Source organism: Pecten maximus, chromosome 15 (assembly GCF_902652985.1).
Source record: "Pecten maximus chromosome 15, xPecMax1.1, whole genome shotgun sequence".
Classification (NCBI taxonomy): domain Eukaryota; kingdom Metazoa; phylum Mollusca; class Bivalvia; order Pectinida; family Pectinidae; genus Pecten; species Pecten maximus.
In genome coordinates, this window is record NC_047029.1 from 21,431,503 (window position 1) to 21,458,085 (window position 26,583).

At 36.2% G+C, this 26,583-nt stretch overlaps 1 protein-coding gene and 1 long non-coding RNA gene across 6 annotated transcripts in view; one reads left to right on the forward strand and one right to left on the reverse strand.

Moving 5' to 3' along the window:
• Positions 1-26,583, reverse strand: part of LOC117344348 (secretin receptor-like) — a 118,965-nt gene that overhangs the window by 18,078 nt on the left and 74,304 nt on the right. For all 4 annotated transcript variants that reach the window (XR_004536151.1, XM_033907088.1, XM_033907087.1 and 1 more), the window contains 3 exons: positions 6,479-6,575; positions 3,128-3,247; positions 960-1,090 (listed from right to left, as the gene is read on the reverse strand). Coding sequence is in view for 3 of the 4 variants with exons in the window: in XM_033907088.1 (XP_033762979.1) it covers positions 960-1,090; positions 3,128-3,247; positions 6,479-6,575 (348 nt within the window). In the remaining variant the exon portion in view is untranslated. The remainder of the gene's footprint in view (positions 1-959; positions 1,091-3,127; positions 3,248-6,478; positions 6,576-26,583) is intronic.
• Positions 24,328-25,335, forward strand: LOC117344351. Of its 2 annotated transcripts, none has more exons than XR_004536155.1 (3): positions 24,328-24,504; positions 24,648-24,861; positions 25,005-25,335. It is a non-coding gene; the product is annotated as an uncharacterized LOC117344351 (long non-coding RNA). The 2 variants fall into 2 exon arrangements; XR_004536154.1 differs by having other exon boundaries at positions 24,328-24,450.

Consider the following 26,583-nt stretch of genomic DNA (forward strand, 5'->3'; position numbering starts at 1 on the left):
ACAGTCAGCATTCAAACAGATTGTTTCGATCATTCGAACAAATTTGATTTTAAATGTCTGGCTTCCCAATAGCTGACGATGTAACGATGTTAGTCGCTGCAAGCTAGGACAGCTTAATATCGAGTAACTTTTCCCCCAACAACCCTCCCCCATCTCGAAAAAAGTGAAAGCTAAAATTTAATCAAAATATGTTCATTTGAGGGTTAGAGAACACAAATTTGATACTATTTAAAGATAATCAAAATAATCTTAACTTTTAGCGCAGATTTAAGTTAGAATAATTTCGACCCTAAAACCTACAATACTTATCGAATAGATTAAGAGATATCCACATTATGACATAATATCGACCCCGTCATAAAGATTGACACATCGTTGTTACAAGGTGGCTGGGCAGAGCAATAGACATGATGAAATTACATGTGTCAACTCGATCACACATTCTGATCAAATTACCATTGATCGGGCTACCATAGGTTCAACTGATTTGTCAGAACGACATACTACAGATTAACACCTTTTAAATATGAATTTAGAAATATATACCGTATTTACCACCTGGTCTAAATCTCAATGAATTTTTCCCAATGGTCTCCATATAAATCGATATTGCATTCATATGACTCTGGTTTGTGCATTTCGAGTACGAATTAAAACTTCGTTATCCTCTGTTACTGCAGGGAGATGTATTAAAGCCTGATAGAATCCTGAAATATGACAGAGCGATCCATTTCCAATTTAAACGGTACTAAGTGTGAAGTCAGTCATACAGTTGTGTTTTCTTTGTGGAGTTTTGTTTTGTGTGCAGTATCATCCCTTTCCAAATGTTCTCCATATAAATCGTTATTTTATCAATATTATGACTCCGTTTTAGCGATTTCGAATAGGAATTACAACTTATCCTCTGTGAGTGCAGGAATTTTTTTAAAAGCCTGATAGATCTTTAGTATGATACTCACGGCGAACGACCTCGGGACTGTCCAACCGTTATCACTGATAGATTGGCAGGCAGTGAAGTTCGTCCATGAAGTGTTGGATCCAGGTTTCATGAACCACGTTCCATCTGGCATGCACATCCGGGTCGCATTCTCTGAAAAAACCCAAAGGAATATATTGTATACGTTCACACATTCACTTAATTTTATTTACAGCTACCGATTTTGATTGTACTAATCTCTACATATTATTTTCTAGGCCAAATATTACCATTTATTTCAAGAATATAAACAAAATATATAACAATTTTGTTGGCATATAATGATATCGGTATATTCAGTTCAGAGTTAACTATGATTTTATTTTAATTTTTCATTTCCGAATACTTCGCTGTTTAGATATTAACACAAAGGGATTTAGGCAACTGGTGTTGCCAATACCAGCCTTCTACCTTGATTATGATTGCAGACAAACGCGAGGATTTAGATTTATCGACACTTCTCTTTGGAGTTTTAGGACTGAAACTCTTAACACTGTGTCGTTTAAGAGCTGAAACACGTTTTAAATTGTTTCGCATCGCATGGAATGCCACCTCGTCTCTTGGCGATAGCAATAAAACAATCGTGACTTTTTCTTTTTCAGATTTATGACCAAAATTATTACAAACAATGCAAAATATCTTAGAAATGATATCGGTGCCACAAATATCACCTCATAATAAAAGGACAAAGATATCATGCCAAATGAAACAAAATAACTTGCCGTTAAGCCTGGCTTTAAAAAACGTACGTTCTGTTTACATGTGCAAATATAAAAAAGAATATGTATAAAGTGCATACTTCTGAAATGCCGAGTGGTAATGTTTAGACCTTAAGAGTGTGAAATGACTACTACTTCTGAAACGCCTAACAATGATCTTAAAAACTGGGAGAAAATAAAACGAATGGTACTTCCGAAAATGTTAAGAGCTAAGAGAGGGTTGTTTTTTTGCGGAGGGATATTTTGTTTCTCACGCGAAACGAAGGTAAATAACACAATGTATCGTCAGGCTGTTTTAAGGTTATTTCAAACTGTGATGCTATCTGAAACATATACATGGATGAGATAGAGGGAACTTATTACATCAGTTAGGGAGGTAAATACATTAACAATTTGTGATAAAAAATACTAAAAATATTAACTAAACCAATTCAATTGGCTTAATACGTTGCGGGGAAAAATCTACATAAATAAACATCTTCCCTATCACACTAGGACCCTCTCATGTTTGTTTTGGTGAAGATAAAAAACAAATTGAAAGTAGCTGATTCAGAAACAGCACTCCGTTTTAGATTAGAAATAATCTTATCATTGGTATGGCTTTAAACAGTTGGCAGCCTACAGACCTTGTAACCATAAACTATTATTTAAGTTGATTTATCTGTAGACACCTGTGGTGTAACTGCTATCGTTTCATAATTCTTATCAATTTTCGAATAAAGAAGTCACTTGTTTGGGTAGGTGAACCTTAATATAACTTGTACACACACTTTCATGAAATACTGTATATTCAAAAGATTCACGACATTGTCTGCCAAATCCATGTGTAATCAAAAGTGAAAAGAAGCTTTAAATACTAATCTATTAATAAATAAATGAAATATATATTAGATATATTAAGCATTTTATTTTTTTATATATATGTCTACATGAACTGTCCATTGTGACGAACGTATGTCAGGAAACTTTATATTATGTCGTATATTAGAAGGCATTGCAGGTAACTACCAACATGCAATGAGCAATAAATAGGAATATTTGACTACAGTGTTTTATTGGATATGCTTTGCTCGTTATTCTATTCAATCGACCTCTACCAATAATGCCAATAAAATTTAAAAAAAACAAACTAATAAAGACAATTCTAATGATATGTGTTTCTTGTACTACGATTTATGTATCGAAAGTGCATGATATAAAGTCTTCTATAAACCTTAATAACATCAGGTACATATTTCAGAGAGTCAGTTCATGTCACTTTTTCATGATTGATGTTGGAAATTAAGTACAAGTTCCAGCTTTTTCAAAGGGTTAGTAAGGTTTCGATCAATAAATCATTGCATCATCATTATAAATCACAGTTATACCGAATTGGTTTCTATGGTATCTGGGAATTTTGTAAAAAAAAAAAAAAAAAACAGAAAATACTCACGTATATAGTTGATTTTGGCGACATATTTCGGACAAGGTTGGGCCGCCAATGTTCCGGCATCCGTCGGGGCCCAGCACATTACATTGTCCCAGATTCGGGGGCATTTTAGAGAGTCGTCTGCTGTTAAAACAAAGGAGGTCATTAGCTACAATGCAGAACATTAGATTTTGTATGATTGGCCCTGGAAATATTTATTGTAATTTAATGTATGCAAATCTGATATCCATGAACTGTATCAGTTTACGATTAATAAAGAATTGAATAGCAATGTGCAATCGATGTTGTTTTAAACAGAAAGTTTAAGCAGGAGAACGATATTCTTTGTCCTTTAAGAATTGAGGCCCACGTCAATAGCTCATTAAAGTCTAGATTTAGTAATAGTTTTACCGGATTGGTTTATTTTGTTAAACGTCCTATTAGCAGCCAGGGTCATTTAAGGACGTGCCCGGAGAAAACCACCAGCCTGCGGTCAGTATCTGGCAACTGCTGCTCGTGGGACCCAGAGGTGGATGGCTAGTGATAAACTGTCGGGACACTTTATCACTAGCCGTCTACCTCCGGGTCGCGAGTATATACCGAATCAGACATCAACACTGCATCAAGCAGGTGTTCCGACTTGGTAATGGCCTTCTGCTTCATCGACTTGACATCTAAATCTAGGTAAAATGTATTGATGCAACGTTCTCAAAATGATAATCGTGTTGATGACAACAGAAATACCAGTCATATCAACAGTAATCGAAGACGTGCAATTTTATATCGTAAGACATAGACTACTTAACGTGGTAAAATCGATGATACCAGTATAATAAAGGTGTTATTGAAGTTTGCCACCGAAACACGTTTACAATTTTGAAACTTTCTGTGACAACACCTACGCTCGCTAACGTAAAAGATAAGAATTTGTTAGCAGGTTCTAAACTATGATGCCAGAAATTAATTTCATCTTTGAAACTAGCTAATCTTCATGTGTGACTTTGAAATCTTAATTAGAAAAATCAATTCAATTACCGTTTAGATTAAGTCCGTTGCTAAATGTTCTAAGACATAATTGAATTAACTTCGCCACAGCAATATTAGTACTGTTTTGCTGCAAATTGTGTAGAACACCTCGACCAGGCGAGCCATGTTACTATAAATAGTAAAATAACGCTGTAGCCGATCGTTTCATTAGAAGGTATCAATATCAACTTTTCTGAGTCTGATTGGTTATAAAACCTTAAATTAAGATTTCTTAAAGTTACATTTTGGAGAACTTTAAATGTTCAATATATGTTTGTGTTACAGGGGTCATGAGTTCGAGGCTCCAATGTTACTAGGTCGGATTCATGCATATATATCACACGAGACCTTGCTGAGTTCTCGGACCATTTATTTGTAGACAAGTAGGCATAGAGATTCAAACTACGGCACGGTCTGTTCCGTCCGCTGACCAGTCACATAATGAAACAATGACCGGAACATAAAATCACCGCGAAATAACCAATGAAAATAGACATACGACTATGACGTAAGACAAAGACTAAACTGACCAATAACTATATGACACCACATATGACACAATAACTAGAATATACGCTAAGACGATGTACAGAATAAACGGGAATTAATCACTACGACCAATCAATTACGGAGACAACACAATTTACAATATATTAAAATCGATCCTGCCACATTTATGTTTTTTATGTGTATTATTTCAAAAATTACATATCAACACACAGAAAAACTGTAGTCAGCTCAATCATCGTTCAGCGGGAGGTTTTCAACACGAAAGCCGCTGAAATATGATCATCGCATTTGTAGTAAAAATTGTATATGTGTATTCATATTTTATTGTATTTCGTTAAGTTGCTAAGGACGTACCATCGGACTCCTAAGTGTTTCAGCATGTAATACGGTGGAGACTCGTATCGTTATTATGACATGACTAAGTAACCATACTTACTTGCGCTTACCCATTTTTCACAAATATTCATTTGTAGCCAATTTAAAGATAATTAAAATTAATTAAATGACAATTGTCACTTTTCTCTAATGATGTCTTAAGCAAGTTTTAGATAATTTGAGACTCATGTCTGTATTATGACATGACTAGGCAACCATACTTACTTGCGCTTACCCATTTTTTTTTTACAAATATTAATTTGTAGCCAATTTAAAGATAATTAAAATTAATTAAATGACAATTGTCACTTTTCGTTAATGGTGTCTGTAGCAAATTATATATAATTATATATAGTATTTTGCGGGGGCTGTAGTAATTACTTGCAAAAAAATCGACAAGAACCGAGATGAGATTTACTGTTGTATAATGGGTTTCCTCATTCAAAGTTAATTAAACTGCTCAACATAAACATAACTGTCATTTTAATTAATACACATGAAAACAATATCAAGACTGGTGAATATTTTAGAAGCTTTATGATAATGGGACTGACATATTTACGTTGATATGATGGGACTGACTAGCAGACCAACCTGAGAGGTCATTTCACCAGTAGGTGGTAATGTTTAAATAAACTGACCGAATCTGATCAAACTGTTATAAATGTCTCTATGGATAATTTTAAGACCTTTGTTGATGTCTGGATTCAACAGATTTACGTTCAGGCTATTGAAAAGTCGTAAACTTAATTCGTGGGGAAAATACTAAGATTTGTCAATGTCTATAACGATAGATCAAAATATTGGATTTGGTTTGCTATTATTTAACGTCCTATCAACAGCTATGGTTATTTAGGACGGCCCTCCCTGTGTGTGAACAGCATGGCGTGTGGTAATTTTTTTGAGGTTGCATTAGGTTGTGTTTGTCTCCTTGTGGTAGTGCGGAAATAATGCCGACTTTATAGGGTATAACTTCACATATTACTGACGACACCCAGCAGGACACATAATATATTTGAATATATTTATGGTGATTTTGGAAATGTTATTAAAAAGCGACACGAGTGAACATCACCTTTACATATGAATTAAATGAAGTATAAAAGATAAGTAAATGCATTTCTTCGTAATACGTTTTTATATAATAGTTATGTTACATTTTGTTGCTTAAAATTACTTTTTTTTCGAAAAAATATTCTGTTCGTGGAGTTATTAATCTGAAAAATTATATTTCTCTTAAAAATATTACTTTATAGTTATAAAATGAAATCTAACTTGGAATAACACTTTTATCGGGCTCGCTTGATGTATATATTAAATATCTACCCAGGTTTGCAAAAGTTCGTAAGGTTAAGCAATATGGCACACAGAGAAGATTAAAGGTAAATGAGGCAGAACCCTTGGACTTAGGTGATAGTTTTATAATGAATGTGCGATTTAGCGAGATGATAATTTGATACTTACTTGTGTTGGATTTGTTGTCGAGGATCGTGTAGCCGATACATCGCAGTCTCTCTTTGTTAAGCGCCTTGCGCTGTGTATCCTCGTCTTGGATAACATTCTGCAATGCCAAGGTCAAAGGTAAAAGGGTGGAGGTCAAATGGTAGGCTGCTGTAGTGGTCATTTCTATCATATAAGTTCACTGAATATTGAATACCCTGGTGTGAGAATCACAGTCTAATATTAAATATCCCTGTGTGAGAAGTACAGTCTTCTTATAACATTGGAACACATTATGTCCTCAACTTCACAAAACGTCATTTGAAACCACTCACAAAATTAGAATCCACATTCATATATATTCATGGTATATGCTGGAAAATTATACTGAAGTAGCTCCGTGAAGTAACATGTAACCAGTGAATTTCAAATCACTATTCATCGTCATGGCATTTGTTGGTATGCTTGTCGCTGACATACAATGCATTATAATACATATACTCATTGTCTACTGCTGGATGCAGGAGTAGCATACTTGGGAGATAAATGTCATACAAGGTCCATTAAGCCCACAAATTTAGCTGTTATGCCGAACACACTGACATTTTGACGAAATAGCCTGATAACTTATATGGTTTACACTGTAGAGTACATAATGTAACTTCCGGTTTGACAAGGTCAGTACAATGTCAAAACTGTTTTGCGTCAATCTTAAAAATTTACCTTCCAATAGAGATAAATAGATATATCAATTACTTAAGATCCGGTATGGAATAGGTTTAATATGTGAATATTTGCTTCACCATATCAAAACTGTACACAATTTGTAATATCCGATGTCGCACAACCCATATATAAATAATATTTGAACACAGTCGTCTAGCTTATCCTGAACTCATTAATGATCCAAAAGGCAAATAGGCTTCGAAATAGTGGAACAAAATACAAAAATGGTATTCTGATATAGTGACTTATTCTCAAATCTCACAAATAGATATAACTACCATGTGGAAAGTTCACACACTTCTACGGCAACCGGCATTGTTACGCCGTTAAGCGTGGAATGTATAAATGTCATTGGAGATATTGGATGTCCCGGAAAAGGTCGCTTCGATTAGAGATCTATAATAGAAATGCGGTCAATTTGTGTTGATTTCCTTTCCAAAGGTAAGTCGTGTTAGGACGTATGGTCAGAAACTGGACATTAGCTGTGTTGGTCAAGAATTTGCAGTGGTGGGTGTTTGTATATACATACACGCTAGTCCAGAAAAGATGGGGAGTGTCCATATGCTGTTCCTGTGTATTACAATACCATGGAAGCCTGCAGGTACTACCAAGTTAATTATAAACAATCAGCTCGGACAGGTGAAACTCATAAACGTCAACAAGGTCAACACACCTATCATAATCGCATCATCACAAACACGTGCCTCTGTTCGGCTCTGTGGGGTTCTTAAACATCCCCATAACGTGTTTTCATACGCAGCATAAAAGCACGCGTGACCAATTGCTGGTTCATTCAAAACAAGACGCCCCTGTAACGTAAACACACGGAGAATCACGACTTCAAGAACAAGCGCATGCTATTGATGCAGGTTCGTTGTAAGGATATGAACCTAATAAATATGTATTTAATTTGTCTCCAAGTTCAGAGGTTAGATTAACAGCCGACAAGAAAAATATAAACTTTCAGTATTTAGATAAATATGTTAGAGCTACGTAAACAAACGTTTTGAGAGTATGATGGTGTTTCTGTGAGTGGCTAGTTACTGTTATTGGGCCCCGTTAAATATTTACTATAGATGTGTGTTGAACTTTTCAATGATATCAAATATCAGCCCGAACATCCTCTCTAAGGTTTGTTTTCTGGAATAAACAGTTCCACACGAATACAAATAAACACTGCAAACAATGGCAGCAGTGTACAACGCACATCCGAATTGGCCGGAAAATATTTAAACAGATATGAAGATGGTTCGTGACGGGAAAAGAGGAGCTAACGATGTGGTTTGATATAGTATGTTATGGTAAAGTTGTAGTTTATCACAAAACATAGCCACGTGGAGGACATGTAATTGTAACATCGTAACATCATTTTGCTTTCGTGCTGCGTTATCTAATGGCCAAGCCAATCAAGACACTAGCAGAGTAACCAGTGTGTAAAAAACATGTATTACAGATTTGTATTAATAATTGATTCTGAATTTGTTTTTGTATCAAGCAGTGCTCCTCCATTGTTTAATGATCTTAGTAATTATCACAAATATATATTGCATGAAATATTGAAAAATTGTGTAACTGTACGCCATGTATCATTGTTATTATATATATGTGACCACTTATTACTCACGTTGGTGTGTTAGAGTGATACCTAAAATACCTTGAAATAATTTATATGCATTTGAGATGTTTTGTATACATTACATTTCAGTTTCTATGTTACGTGTTGGACAAGACATGATACAAGACATAAAATATTATAGGATGTTGCTTATGACCTTCATTACGAGAAATTGAAGACATTGCAATAACGACACAGGTCGCGAAACAAATGATGACATCATCATAATTATTACAAACAATTAGTATGTTTTTGCACAGTTAACAGTCAGCCATTACCTACTTATTAGAAATTACTTATAGGCCTATATTGAAATGCTTGTTCTCTTCTTTACATTACCATTACATTCTTATATAAAAGCAGACATTGCTACAAGGTGGTTTGTCGCATTGTGCAGGTGGTCGTTATATACGATACATTATAAAGTAAAAACGCTTGGGACCGTTAGAAAGCGGTCGTTATAGACAGGGTGGTCGTTAGAGCAGGTTTGACGGCAAGGCATTATATTTGGCCCTCGGGTTTTTATCATGTTCATACTATGACGTCACAAACATCACCTTTCATATCCCCCGTGTATCAGTCATAGGGTACCAGCATTTCATTGAATTTAAGCATTCACGAAATTTATAAATAAGTAAAATCCCGAGAATACTGATACAAGCGAAATGGCGTTAACATAATCATACTGGTATGCTTTTAATGTTGTTAACATATAATTTGGTAATTTGTCCGGTGTAATGATAAATATACTATATTTACCATTGTATGGCACTGCCACTATATAACCCTACCAATTCAGTTGCGAGTTCACCAGCTTATGAACTGCCAACTGAAATTTCAAAAAAAAAAATCGCACGACAAATAAAAGATCGCAGATGGTAAATATAAGCATTGAACGGCTTTCAGTTGGCATTCATAGTCAATATGAATGCCAACTGAAAGCCGTTCAATGCTTAAATATACAACCCTTCTGGGGGAAACAGACGCACTCTATCCAACGGAGTGGTATCGCGAGAGGCGCCTAATGTGGAACCCCAGACAGATCAGCTGGTTTGTAATAGTAATCTACCTAAGTAGTTAAGTGATACTAGTGGAACATATCTACTTTCCACTTATTGATGGACCAGTTGTCACCCTCTTAGATGTTGTAAGGACTTCCCAATCAGTACACATTCTTTAAAATCCCATTACTCGCCAAACAAGATAAGCCCTAACAGGTGTTGTACTAGACCTACATTGTGTTGTAGTTTTTAAAATGAACTTAACATAAACCTCGACATACGTCTCTTGTGTTACTGTAAAAGTGGATATTTTCGCGCGTTGAATTTTTTCGCTTAGTCAGCTTCCAAAGTGTTCGCATGTGGATAATTTCGCGGATACTTAATGGTCGTTAAATAAACAAAAAATTCCACACTGCAAACATGTTCACTGTTACAGTAATAAACCTTGACACCCGACTCTTATTTTAATAAACATCGACACCCGTCTCATGTTTTAATAAACTTTGAAACCCTTCTCCTGTTTTGATACAGTTCTTTTAATGATTGGCGACACTTTAACAAAAATGCAAATTTCTTACAATTTACAAAGAACTAGATAAAAACAAACCAACAGAAATAATTTTAACACTACTAACCTAGAAATCAACTTTTATCTTTATAGTGGCATGAAGTAATACATTATCTGAGCCCTGTGGATCTAGACACCTACATGTTGCCGCTCATGTTGAATACCTGCCATTTCTCTCATCACAGTGTGAAAGGGATGTAGCCTGCATTCCTATCAGATACACGTCTCAGCATTTAACAGCGGGAGTCTACGTATGTTGTCAGAGTATCTGAGAGAGCATGATGTATAGTAACATGTATTGTAAACAAATATAACAAAAAAATACAAAATGTATGAAAATATATAGAGAACAAGAGATCCTATACAGCGACATTGATGAGATACATTGAACCGCCAATCTATCAGAGGAAAGCAACCTTGAAAATTGAAAAATAAATAAATAGATAAATAATAAAATAAACTACATATATAAATGTATTTCGTATTATTTTTGGAACTGTCAAGTACCTGCTATAGGTTGTGTGGTAAAAAAAAAGGATTATGTACATGTACCTCATTTACATTAAATGTGTATTTATTCTTATTTACGAGACATTTATGACGATTAATGTCCAGGAAGCTTTGAAGCTAGAACTATTACTTAGAAAGGTATCATTTATCTAAAGCTAAACAAATAAATAAAAAAACACAAGGTCACAAACAAACCTATAATATAGGTACATAAGTAGTCAGTGTCAGGTAACAATAGCGGAAAATAACTTTGAATCATCGGTATATCAATGGCCGGCTACCTTCTGTTGAATTTTGAACTTTTGAACTTGCTTGATGATATAGTATAAACAGACACATCCTCACCTACTCCTCAAAATCGTTAAAACGAGAAATCAATACTATGATTAAACAGATGTGAAGACCCTTGAAAAAAACCCGAGGCGAAGAAGGACCATATGTTCCGGAATGGTACGCGTCCAATGAAGAAGTCAATCATGTTATACCCAACTTTTATCAGCGCCATGCGTTTAGAATAATATTCTAGTCTCTAGATTCCTCTACCAAGTTCTGATCACGGACATAATTTTAATAATTACGTTTTTTTTTTATATCCCCGGCGGACGGCTGATGTACCAGCTCTTTTCTACTGTAAAACAAAAGGTCTCCGCCGATGTATATAATTCCTACATTTTCCATAAACGTCCACGGAGTCTAAATTTAATATTACGCGATAACACGTAATAAATTGGTAGTTTTAGTGCCGTATACGGTGCGTCGGATGATGTATCTATGACGTTTTGACTCTAAGCCACCATACACGTGGTTTTCTGTTTCCCAATCGTCAACTTAACATCTAACACAAATAGGTGCGTGACATTTAAAATGTTGAGAATCTGACTTTGTGACATTTAAATGTGCTTATTAAAAGCGAATTTACTACTTGAATCTGTCATATGATAGCGTTATAATAGTTATATACAAAAATAACTACACTATATTCCACCAAGACAATTCAATATCTGAAATAGTCGGTATATATAAGTTCATGTTACAGATGTCAGATTTTTTTCAAACCTTATCAGTTTGACTTGATTTCAAGGTTATATTATGTTCCTCATGCAATGTTAAAAAGTGATGTCATTTACGATAAACAATTGATTTTGATATTGAGCGAATAAAACCGGGATAAGTCAGACAACAAAACGTTAAAGAGTAAATGTGGTTTTGAAATATGTATTCCAGCGAAAGTTCGTCGCTTTGCATTTCTTGCCGATAGACCAATTCCCGAAATCGTGGCACATCAAATGATAGATAAAAACATTTGAGGTCAGTTATTTTCGTTAAGCTGCAATGTCCTAATGGAACAACGATGGACAATTTCGATCGTATACTATTTTGTGAAGCTACAGTCGTAGAATGTTAAAAGTAAGAGGCATTTATTTGTCCTAAACCCCTTATGAATCCTCCTTTGAGTAAGAACAGCACAAGATTTTTCAGAGTCCAAAGTACGCTACGAATTATTTATAGTTATACCTAAGGTGTTTTGTAAGAGCGGAATAATTTTTGCCAGTATCCGATTACTTAGAATGAGATAAAATATGAGGTAGAGTTCATGTTTTCATAATATAGAGCGATCTGGCTCCGGACAAGACTTATGTCCGCCAGATTGCCCAACATCTGGTGTTGAGGCCAGATGAGAGTCGGACTACAGCGAAGACCAACACCTTTACAGACTGCTAAAGGCAGTTTACCATAAAGAAGTGCCGTTAATATATCTTTGTCAACAATCTATTTATTATTTGAGAATGTGACTTATCCCGGATTAGATCTAGATTTGTATGGCGGGTGTCGCCGTGACCTAGATTTGTATGGCGGGTGTCGTCGTGACCTAGATTTGTATGGCGGTGTCGTCGTAACCTGGATTTGTATGGCGGTGTTGTCGTGACCTAGAATTGTATGGCGGGTGTCGTCGTGACCTAGATTTGTATGGCGGGTGTCGTCGTGACCTAGATTTGTATGGCGGGTGTCGTCGTGACCTAGATTTGAATTGCGAGTGTCGCCGTGACCTAGATTTGTATGGCGGGTGTCGTCGTGACCTAGATTTGTATGGCGGTGTCGTCGTAACCTGGATTTGTATGGCGGTGTTGTCGTGACCTAGAATTGTATGGCGGGTGTCGTCGTGACCTAGATTTGTATGGCGGGTGTCGTCGTGACCTAGATTTGTATGGCGGGTGTCGTCGTGACCTAGATTTGAATTGCGAGTGTCGTCGTGACCTAGATTTGTATGGCGGGTGTCGTCGATGAAGCAGAAGACGCTTTCTCTTCCGGATCACATGGTCCTATAATCCTTGTACTGTTTCAAAGTTCTCAATGCAAACTGTGTTTTTGCTACTATTTTGCACTCGTTTAATCGATTTTGAGCTGGAATTACGATTCACTTGATATACCAGTATTCTCTGTTGTTTTCATACACACACACATATATATATAATACGTGGAGTTTTATAAATCAATTGTTGGTATGTCAAATAAATTAAATTATATATGAACTGACTGCCTTTTGTCTCATAAGAACACGATGCTACATTTTCATATATTGTGATTTATTGATTAACTTTGTTTTACAAATGAAGAAAAATGTGGAAAATATCGATTGAAAAAACGGTACATTTTAGGTTGTCGTAACAATTTAGGACTGATCGCTGTAGAAGACAATGTAAATTTAAATTAATTCTAGTCTAGTCAAAGGCAGAAAGGTTTTATACGACCGTGCGTAAAAACAATCATTTTTGTATAAGAAAAGACCAGACATCGAAATCAATAAAATATTTGCAGAAGATGATGCAATGTAGCACAATTAATTAGCTATCAGACAGAAAAGGTATCTGGTTCACCATCAAAGTTTCTTTCTTTCTGCGAATAAAAATATGCAGCTAATGTGTTTCCCGTTGCGATACCTGTACGTGGTCCGGAACCCGTTTCTATAAGGTAATTAGATAGCCAAGGTAGACAACCGCGAGTACGGAGACTGGCCTGCCGGGTGTATTTTACGTGTTATATCTTGTGGCCTCTAGGAGATGCATCTTAATCACCTAGACGTTTGTCATCGTCATTAGTTGACAATCAAAGCGTCTGTATTGCCTTGATCTAGCAACTCAGATTTCGCGAAAGAAAAACACACCGCAGGACACGATCTAATAGCTGTCACTGTGTAACACCAGACTGGTTATAGACGCCTGGAAAATTGTTCATCATTACAACGAATACCTCCTTCCTAATTTGTTTCAGAGATATTATATAACACATGGATATTAGTTTAAGATAATCAACCTATTTGCACATTTTCAGACAGGATGTGACCCAGTTTTTATCTGGCAGTCATAACGAAACTGACATATCTTACAATTTTTGTAAATGACATTCGTTGGCCAACGTTGAACATTCGTATGCATTTAATGAAGACCAAAGTTACATTGGATTAGCATAGCAACAGAAGTTTACTAAGTCGATGCTTTACGTTTCATATTACAATATTTACATTCGGTACCTTAGTCTCCCATTACCTCAATGTTAATTTGGGCTGCATTTATGAGTGAATAAAGGCAGTCTATATCACAGGACGTCATTGTTACACCACTTCACGGTTACGCTTCGCACTGCTGTGCAGACGAATCAAAAGCAGTAATGATTCGGATTGATAGCTATTGCATTATTATGACGTCATTTGAAGCAATGTTAACCTTCGTCAATCAGACATCTGATTTAAATGTTATTTTTTTCAAATCAACACGCAGGGAAAAAGTTGAAAATAAAGCACGTATTTATTAAAAAATACTAAGTTTTCTTATGTAACTTAACTTCATTATAATAATTAAAAGCTTGTATTCTATTTTTCGTCAATATAAATGCACCGGCCGCCATCATATTTGTATGTCATCCAGATTGCATTGATACTGAAATGTTATCCAAAAAACGTTTAATTGTTGATTATTTAATTGTTTATTACTTAGTTGATGCTATTTGTTACCTGATCACAGTCATAATCGATGCTGTGTGTCACGTCATCAATGTTGTGAATCACGTGATCTGTTTGTGTATTACACGATCTAAGTTATAAATCATATGAACTATGCTGTGCATTGCATGATCTTTGCTATAAATCACGTGATCTATGCTGTGTATTACACGATCTATGTTGTAAATCACGTGATCTATGCTGTGTATTACACGATCTATGTTATAAATCACGTGATTTATGCTGTGTATTACACGATCTATGTTATAAATCACATGATCCGTGCTGTCTATTACACAATCGCTGATATTTTCTCAAGTGTTATATATTTTTTAAAAAGATTCATGACGTATGTTTATTATTGATATATTTTATTTTTAGTACCTTACGCATTTTGCCTCCTATATCTACATGATTAAGACAAAACCAACACAAAACAAAAACAAAACAAAAACAAACAAAAAACTGAACAATTTCGCTTTTGAAAAGAAAATAAAGTTCATTGATAATAAATCTTTTTCATGAGATATTGTAAAATGTTGCATTTAGCACTGTCGAGCTGATAGCTATAAATACGGTCACGCGAGACAGGTGCGCCATCGTTAGTAACTGTCAGACCCTATAAGCTCTTTACCTGGAGAAATACGTCAGGTATTAAGTGAGCTAATGTATCCCTAATGAACCGAACATAACAACACGGCCCTGACAAGCACGACCCATAGGGATAAAACAAACAGATTCAGGGCATTACGACACGATTTATTATAACATCTTACTACCGATAGACGTTTAAAACAGTATTAGCTTCGTTCGTGTTTATTGTGTCATTGATGTCAAACTGCTCTACAAAACTGCTGTTTCTTCTTTGTATTAACCGACATGATAATATTTCGTATAATAATTTAAACACATAATTAACCATGGCTATGTAAATAAGGATTATTTAACTATTTTAATCATTTTGAAAGTAAAGATATTGGGGAATAAATAAATAAATAAATAAATAAATAAGTAAATAAATAAATCCACAATGATTCACTATGGCATTCATACATAAATGTACATGTAGTTCAGAAATAGGTACAATGCGATACACCGCCTTGTCTTCTTCCTCTTACACTTTTAAAGGGATCTCCCTGTAAATGTATAGTTTATGTGTATTTCCTTCGTTTGTCGACTTTTTTATGTTACTTTTGCGATCTCGTTAATAGGTTGGTTTTCTCCGATTTTTTCTTCATCATTGTCCTGAGTACTGAAGAGCGCATGCGTCAAAACTATCTCATATCTGTCCATGTATAGCCTATGATCGTCCGGACGAATGATTCGAAGTTGCATTCATATATTCTCAGAGAGATATGTGGATTGACTTCGATTACTTACGCAAGCTTGGAATTTCAAAGAAAAAAAAAATCAAAGAATAATTAAGTTATTTGAATTCTTGTCCGGGAATGTACATGCGCATGGTCTGGTTTCTTCCGATTTTGATTTAATTTTCAACTAACATTTTTTTATTAAAACATTCTGATGACTATGAAGATGGGATAAATTTGTGAAGAAAAAAAAATGAAATTGAGATTTTAAACTTAAAAAAAAACCCAGTAGAATTAGACAAATATGGTTTTCTTTCATGCAAGTGAAATGTGGAAGAACAATTTCAAGACCAAAATATACTGTTTCAATTACCAGAAAGATATGGTTTATGTGCTCTTACAAATTCCTAGACTACAGAAAATTAATTTAGAAAATGAACACGGCAAGTTTGATGAGCATTTTAATCAAACAGGTTCATTTGGATGATAAAATACTTTACTCATATCGAATCGGAAGTAATCACGGACACAATTAATCACAGTTACGGATGGAGATGGTAGAGTAATCTAAAGACAAAACAGAAAAGCAAAATGCCTTTGTCAGCTGTATAATGGAGCAATGAAGTTTGAGGAATTTTCTGAGACTTGTTTAAACATTTTTTTTAATCTATTAACAAAAGAGGGATTTCGGGAAAAGTAGCCATGTTCCGAGCAATTACATGATTAATGAAACTGCAATAATTGTTTTCTGAAACGGAGGATTTTGTCCTTAAGTAAAAATGGATTATTCAAAAGAGACCACTGTTATGGATACTGGTATTGATACTAGTAAGGTTAACGGTATTGATACTAGTAAGGTTAGCGGTATTGATACTAGTAAGGTTAGCGGTATTGATACTAGTAAGGTTAGCGGTATTGATACTAGTAAGGTTAGCGGTATTGATACTAGTAAGGTTAGCGGTATTGATACTAGTAAGGTTAGCGGTATTGATACTAGTAAGGTTAGCGGTATTGATACTAGTAAGGTTAACGGTATTGTTTTTATACTGTAAACCAACCCCCTTCCCTAATCACCCGCAACATATCATCATCTTTCCACAACTCTTCTCCATCCCTCTTCTGTAACCCCTTCATCCAACACAATTACTTCGTCCCACACAACATCCTTCAACCCTTCATCCCCTTAAAACTTCCTTCCTCCGCCGATAACCTTTTTATCCATCCACTACCTCCTTCAGTCACTCACAGACCCAGTATCACACAACATCACTCTTCATCTACTTTTTCCACTTTTTCACTCATAGCACTATGTATCCACCCATAATACCCTTTATCCACCCACAACACCCTTTATCCACCAACTAACCCCTTTACCCCTTCATCCATCCACTAACCCCTTCATCCCTTAATCCACCTACTAACCCCTTTACCCCTTCATCCACCCACTAACCTCTTTACCCCTTAATCCACCCACTAACCCCTTTCGCCCTCCATTCACCCAATAGCCCCTTTACCCCTTAATCCACCCACTAACCCCTTTATCCCTTCATCCATCCACTAAACCCTTCACCCCTTAATCCACCCACTAACCCCTTTACCCCTTCATCCACCCACTAACCCCCTCACCCCTTAATCCACCCAATAGCCCCTTTACCCCTTAATCCACCCACTAACCCCTTTATCCCTTCATCCACCCACTAACCCCTTCACTCCTTCATCCACCTACTAACCCCTTTACCCCTTTATCCGCCCACTAACCCCTTCACTCCTTCATCCACCCACTAACCCCTTCACTCCTTCATCCATCCACTAACCCCTTTACCCCTTCATCCACCCACTAACCCCTTTACCCCTTCATCCACCCACTAATCCATTTAACCCTCCATCCACCCACTAATCCATTTAACCCTCCATCCACCCACTAACCCCCTCACCCCTTCGTCCACCCACTAACCCCTTCACTCCTTCATCCATCCACTAATCCATTTAACCCTCCATCCACCCACTAACCCCCTCACCCCTTAATCCACCCACTAACCCATTCACCCTTTCATCCGCCCACTAACCCCTTCACTCCTTCATCCACCCACTAACCCCTTTACCCCTTCATCCACCCACTAACCCCTTCACTCCTTCATCCACCTACTAACCCCTTTACCCCTTTATCCGCCCACTAACCCCTTCACTCCTTCATCCACCCACTAACCCCTTCACTCCTTCATCCATCCACTAACCCCTTTACCCCTTCATCCATCCACTAACCCCTTTACCCCTTCATCCACCCACTAACCCCTTTACCCCTTCATCCACCCACTAATCCATTTAACCCTCCATCCACCCACTAATCCATTTAACCCTCCATCCACCCACTAACCCCCTCACCCCTTCGTCCACCCACTAACCCCTTCACTCCTTCATCCATCCACTAATCCATTTAACCCTCCATCCACCCACTAACCCCCTCACCCCTTAATCCACCCACTAACCCATTCACCCTTTCATCCGCCCACTAACCCCTTCACTCCTTCATCCACCCACTAACCCATTCACCCTTTCGTCCATCCCCACGCCCTCTTACCATTCCACTTATGAATGATGACACAGCACATCATTTTTATGTTAATAAGGGTGGGTGGCAATATTATAAATATATTTCAATAACACCTTATTATCACGTTACTTAGGAAATGAAGGTATCCGGTATATGTCAATCACAGGAGTAACCACTAAAACATACCTGGCATAATACGGTATTGAAACAAGATAAACACAATTCATTTTCTATTGTTTGTCCGAGTTTCGATATATTAATTAAGTGTTTTTGAGTGCAAAGAGGTATTCATTAGGACGAAGTGTTAATCAAGTGCCTTTTCAGTATATAATATATCGCCAATATAATATATCTGCAGTAACATCGCCTGTGTAATCGATATGTCAGCTTCTCGGGTCAACATGATGACGTCAAGAAAAGCTGCCAAGTCCATTCTGCTGACAATTAACTAGATGACGAACTGTCTTTCTCGTTCATTAAATATCAAAATAGCCAATCACTTTTCGTGTTTCCTCTCCCCAAATTATCCATACACCCACAAACCATGCCGTTTTATGTAAGAGCTTCTAAAACAACCAAAAGAAACCAGAAATGTAACTAATAAGTTATCGATGGAACAAAAGAGTATTGTCGGTACAAATAAGTAATGTGAAGCCTAACATAAATACAATAACGCATGTTTACCAGTCGACTCCATGGTTCTGATATCAAGGTAGTTTGACCAACGACTAAATTTTCATTTATATTGTGCATAAAGAGAGTAATGAGTCCAGTGTACAGGACAAGCTCATTTCGTTTTTTTCGAGTGTAATAATGATGTATATTGTACCACTTCGATACGCTATTCTTTGATGTTCACGTGTTACTAATATTCATAATTATAGTTATTCTTAGACTATCATTAAAAGAAAATAGCAATAGAGAATGATAGAAATGATAATTTTTATGGAGAAACTTGAAACAGTACAAGACCAAGTGTTCCGGAAAGATAAGCGTAAATAAACGGTGTTCTACTTTTGCATTTGATGGTGTTTCGTGACGTCATCTACTTAACACGGATATTAAGACTCTCAAACATTGATTCTGAACTCTTTGATGTTGCCCAAACCGGTCACATGGTATGTATAACAGCTTATAACAAGGATGCTCATTACATGCTGTAAAATGCTTTCCAACACATTGACAGTGACTCTATTTTATCTTTGTTACATAACGACCATGTTGTCTTAGAAAAGATCGTGACACAGGTTTCACGTCAACTCAAACAGAAATTAAGGGACTTTCAGATGTGTTTCCGTTAATATTTTGCATTGGACTGGGTTGCTAGTAGGAAACCCACGTGGGGCAGTTGCCAGATACGAGCCCCAAGTTATTTTTCATTACTCCTTCCTCTTATACTCGGCAATAGTCTATATCTACAAGATCTTTACAGTTTTCCGTAGTATCCATCAAATTGTTTTTAAGTTTCATTATATGCATGAACAAATATACGATATTAATGCACAGACATTACTTACATAACGAATTTGACCCAGACATTGTTCTAGCAGCGGAAACAATTAAGCCGCCTTTTCTATATACGTATAAACCGGAAGTTAAACCAGTATTCCGGAAATATGCGTACTACAATATCCGGTTGCATGTCTACCATCACAAAACTTTAGTGATATTAAAATCCAGCAGGGCATTCGGACCTGACTAAGGAGTTTCGTTACAGACAAACTATGCAATCTAATATCTTAAACAATGTAAATATCTCCATTCAAAATTCCTTAACCAAGGCCGATACGAATAAAACAATTACACTTGGTGTCTATTCAAATATTCTGGAAATGTGTAACAATATACACATAGTAGGGATGTTAATCACATAAACGTCAGTCTTACACCTAATAACTAGTTATTTCGAGGCATTAGATATAAAACTTCTGTTTAAAAATGGCTGACTGTTGCTTAAGCTAATTCCCCTTTAAACAGCTGCACCAACCCCAGGTTTAAACGTCTGGTTATATAAACGTTAGTTGTGATATCACTGGTATTTCAGCTGTTGTATTTCAAGTTCAGCAGATAATCGCAGGTATTTCCTTCCCCTGTAACACGCCAGTTCTCGCTTGCTTCCTCATGATGTAGCATTAATAGATGTTTTTTTTCCTGGATAGCTCCTCCATATTCTCCACCAACCTGCTCCATGACATTATTGATACACATTACCTATTTTATATTGTAAGACGCGATGTTTATGTTTAGTAACTTAACCTACATGTATTAAAATACCCTCGCCTGTTTAATGTGCAATGGGAAACGTACGCAAAGACGTTTTCATGTTTTGAACGACATTATACCATCAGACTTTCACCTACTTCCAAAACTGAAAACAGCTATCTCAGGCACCCGCTATCAGTCCGATGATGACGTCATACATGCAGTGGATGACTTTCTGAACATCCAAGAAAAGGAGTTCTATGAAAGTGGCATCGGGGCTTAAACACCGCTGGCAAAAGTGTATAGATACTGAAGGGGATTATGTTGAAAAATAATACGATATGTCCGGCAAAATTCAAATCCTTCAATATGAGGGCTCACAACATTCAGCCCTCAGTTGACCATGTTTAATGTGACCAGGCGGTGCTCACATTCGGTGCAAGTAGAAGTTATCGCCCTTCCTATGTACTTATATATATATATATGTTTAAAGCTTATATGTTTACTAGTTCCTAAACACTGACACAGGGGCGTTATATCTACCTGTTACCTAGATAACACTCATAGCGACTGCATGTATGATATAAATATCATTAACGTAAGTTGTGTACAAACTTTTGTTGTTTTCGCGGTTGCTATAAACAGGCAATATTCCTTCACGTGAAATCCACATGAAATTCACGTTAATTTCACGTAAAACTTTTTTTATGTGAAGTTCACGTGATTTTTTCACATGAAATTCACATGATTTTTTTTTCATGTGAATTTTTTCATGAGAAACTAATGTGAAATTCACGTGAAAATTTCATGTGAATTTCAATTTTTTGCCCTTTTCTCGTGAAATTCACGCGAATTTCATGTGAATTTCACATGAAGGAACATTGCCTGTGTAGAACCACAGAATATAAATACCACGAATATTGGGGTTATGTTATTGTTACATGTGCTAATTGCGAAGGTTTGCACTCAAGAAATAATTTGCTAGTTCCAAACCACGAAAGAAAGTACACTCGAAGATTTCATCTTATACAGTACATGTATTAGAATCTAGTTATATTTTAATGCTTTATACTTTGGACATTAGAAATGTATTGATGTAAGGAAATCCGTTACAAAAGCCTTCAAAAATGTACCGGTAATCGTTCCTATGCTTATTAGGGACGCTGTGGTGTTTGTAGTGTCATAATACATATACATAAACATAAAAAATAATCAAAATAGGAAGATACTGCGGTAGTTCAATTATCAACCAAGAGCCAGGACATGGTGGTCAAATTCATTGGCGTCATGACGCATGCGTGTTGCATATGGACTGACACAGACCAGCCCTGTGTGAGGTTTCCTTAGTCTCTGGCTTACAGATCATAGGAACACTCTCCGGCAAGTTCACGTACAAACAAGTAGACACTGAATAAAACTCTACTGTGAGGTTGGTACATATTCGCGAGGAGTATAATTTTGCGGTATTCGCGGTCATGAAATACAATGCATAAATATTAAATGGATACCCAGCGATGTTTACGTTTAGAAGTCTAAACTGCAGGCGTGGTTTCGCGAAATGTATCGCTCGCAAAATAGTTTCGAAAATTCCGACAACCGTGATGCATCCGCCCGTGTTCAGCAACTAAAGAATACGTCCCCTTTGTCGTTTACGGAACTTCATCCTTGTACAAGGAATACTCTACAGTTACAAATCATTAGTTTAAAACACATACACATTAAAACTACTGAACGCGTGATATTGTGGTCATAATGGAGCTTGAGCGAGTCACCCAATCCTCAAGGTTTTGTATTACTTATTACGCAAAGGGTTAATGAATATAAACACATGTGTTTGTGGTAATAATTGAACTGAAGTAATAAATGGCCCCTAGATCGATCTTAAAATGATAATCTAATCACTCCCATACAAATAATGAATGGCCCATAAATGGATCAAAAAATGATAATCTAATTACTCTCATACAAAATAATTCGGTATATGAAGCCTGCTTTACATTCATGAGCCGGTAAAAGACCGAGTTATTGTAGAGGAGTTTTAATTCCACCACAGTAGGGGACAACTTTTAAAAGATTCCTATTGAAAATACAGACCTACTGCGGAAATGATATTCGTTAGAATGCGGTCCATTTACAGATTAACATGCAGTATCGAATGAGATTGTATGAACAGTCAAGCACAAATGATTAATGACATGATATGTAATGATTACAATAGCAAATGAATTATTCAGTTATTTAAACACAGAAATGGATTCCGTTTTGCTAGTAGTGTATCCGAGATGACGTATGCTTCGTTCATGTCGACTTTACATGTTCATTTCCCAATGTTGAGTAATAATGGTTGACAGACAAAAACTGTAGATATTCTAATATGTCTTCGGATAACGGATGTCTATTATAGAGCCTCGTTCTCGTTATTGGTTGTTTGTCTGAAATCAAAAGTAGTGACATGTTCTGCTGATAAATCGTGTTAGGAATGTCACAGGAAATTTGTTTATCAGAAAGATTTAACAGGTTCTGGTTATTACCGAAAGTATATCTTGAGGCATCATTACGGACAATTTTAGAAATGTCACATGTGGAAAAATTGTGAGATAAAAGGATTGTCAGGTCAGTTAATTACCATTGTGATACTTTTTTATCACACATTTAGGCTCCTGACGCATTTTATATCAAATTGAAATGCAGCACAATTACTTCGCAATTTTTTTTAATAGAAAAAGAATATAGAAAATTACTAACGTAATTGTAATTCAAAAGTTGATTTATAACAAGGACACGAAATGGTAAAAACATCAACAACAGAGAATACCGACACAACAACTCAACATCGATAAAACGATCTATAAAAATATTGATAAAATATAAACTCTTACATACGTTCAGGGATAATACGACCATGCGTTTTTGGAGAGTAAGCGTCTTATTGTTTCCTCAGACATACAAATCCTAGTCGAATCCGGGTAAAATTGGAAAAGACTCATTAAACTGACAGATGCTTTATTATTGTATGATTTTCATTTCTATATCAACTCAGGCATCTATTACTTAACTTACTTAAAACCACTTTTGTGACACTAGCTACAATAACTTGAATACCTCCACCTACATGTACTGACCGTGTTATTTGTGAGTGAGGTTACAATAGTGAGTGTGGTCACAATATTGGATGAGGTTACAATAATGGATGGGGTTACAATAGTGGATGGGGTTACAATAATGGATGAGGTTACAATAATGGATAGGGTTACAATAATTGATGGGGTTACAATAGTGGATGGGGTTACAATAGTGGATGGGGTTACAATAGTGGATGAGGTTACAATAATGGATGGGGTTACAATAGTGGATGGGTTACAATAATGGATGGGGTTACAATAGTGGATGGGTTACAATAATTGATGGGGTTACAATAGTGGATGGGGTTACAATAATGGATGAGGTTACAATAATGGATGGGGTTACAATAGTGGATGGGTTACAATAATGGATGGGGTTACAATAATGGATGGGGTTACAATAATGAATGGGGTTACAATAGTGGATGGGGTTACAATAATGGATGGGGTTACAATAATGGATGGGGTTACAATAATGAATGGGGTTACAATAATGAATGGGGTTACAATAGTGAATGGGGTTACAATAATGGATAGGGTTACAATAATGGATGGGGTTACAATAATAGATGGATAACAATAATGGATGAGGTTACAATAATGGATGGGGTTACAATAATGGATGGGGTTACAATAATGGATGGGGTTACAATAATGGATGAGGTTACAATAATGGATGGGGTTACAATAGTGGATGGGTTACAATAATGGATGGGTTACAATAATGGATGGGGTTACAATAATGAATGGGGTTACAATAATGAATGGGGTTACAATAGTGGATGGGGTTACAATAATGGATGGGGTTACAATAATGGATGGGGTTACAATAATGAATGGGGTTACAATAATGAATGGGGTTACAATAATGAATGGGGTTACAATAATGGATAGGGTTACAATAATGGATGGGGTTACAATAATAGATGGATAACAATAATGGATGAGGTTACAATAATGGATGGGGTTACAATAATGGATGGGGTTACAATAATGGATGAGGTTACAATAATGGATGGGGTTACAATAATGGATGGGGTTACAATAATGGATGGGGTTACAATAATGGATGGGGTTACAATAACGGATGGGGTTACAATAACGGATGGGGTTACAATAGTAGATGAGGTTACAATAACGGATGGGGTTACAATAACGGATGGGGTTACAATAAAGGATGGGTTACAATAATGGATGATGTTACAATAATGGATGGGTTACAATAATGGATGAGGTTACAATAATGGATGGGGTTACAATAATGGATGGGGTTACAATAATGGATGATGTTACAATAATGGATGGGGTTACAATAATGGATGATGTTACAATAATGGATGGGGTTACAATAGTGGATGGGGTTACAATAGTGGATGATGTTACAATAATGGATGGGGTTACAATAATGGATGGGTTACAATAATGGATGGGTTACAATAACGGATGGGGTTACAATAACGGATGGGGTTACAATAACGGATGAGGTTACAATAATGGATGGGGTTACAATAATGGATGGGGTTACAATAATAGATGGGTTACAATAATGGATGATGTTACAATAATGGATGGGTTACAATAACGGATGGGGTTACAATAATGGATGGGGTTACAATAACGGATGGGGTTACAATAACGGATGAGGTTACAATAATGGATGGGGTTACAATAATGGATGGGGTTACAATAATGGATGAGGTTACAATAATGGATGGGTTACAATAATGGATGAGGTTACAATAATGGATGGGGATACAATAATGGATGGGGTTACAATAATGGATGAGGTTACAATAATGGATGGGGTTACAATAATAGATGGGTTACAATAACGGATGGGGTTACAATAATGGATGGGGTTACAATAGTGGGTGTGGTTACAATAACGGATGAGGTTACAATAACCGATGGGGTTACAATAGTGAATGGGGTTACAATAATTGATGGGGTTACAATAATGGATGGGGTTACAATAATGGATGAGGTTACAATAATGGATGAGGTTACAATAATGGATGGGGTTACAATAATGGATGGGTTACAATAGTGGGTGTGGTTACAATAATGGATGGGTTACAATAATGGATGAGGTTACAATAATGGATGGGGTTACAATAATAGATGGGTAACAATAATGGATGAGGTTACAATAACGGATGAGGTTACAATAACGGATGGGGTTACAATAATGGATGGGGTTACAATAATGGATGGGTTACAATAATGGATGGGGTTACAATTATGGATGGGGTTACAATAATGGATGGGGTTACAATAATGGATGGGGTTACAATAACGGATGGGGTTACAATAACGGATGGGGTTACAATAGTAGATGAGGTTACAATAATGGATGGGGTTACAATAATGGATGAGGTTACAATAATGGATGGGGATACAATAATGGATGGGGATACAATAACGGATGGGGTTACAATAATGGAGGAGGTTACAATAATGGATGGGGTTACAATAACGGATGGGGTAACAATAATGGATGAGGTTACAATAACGGATGGGGTTACAA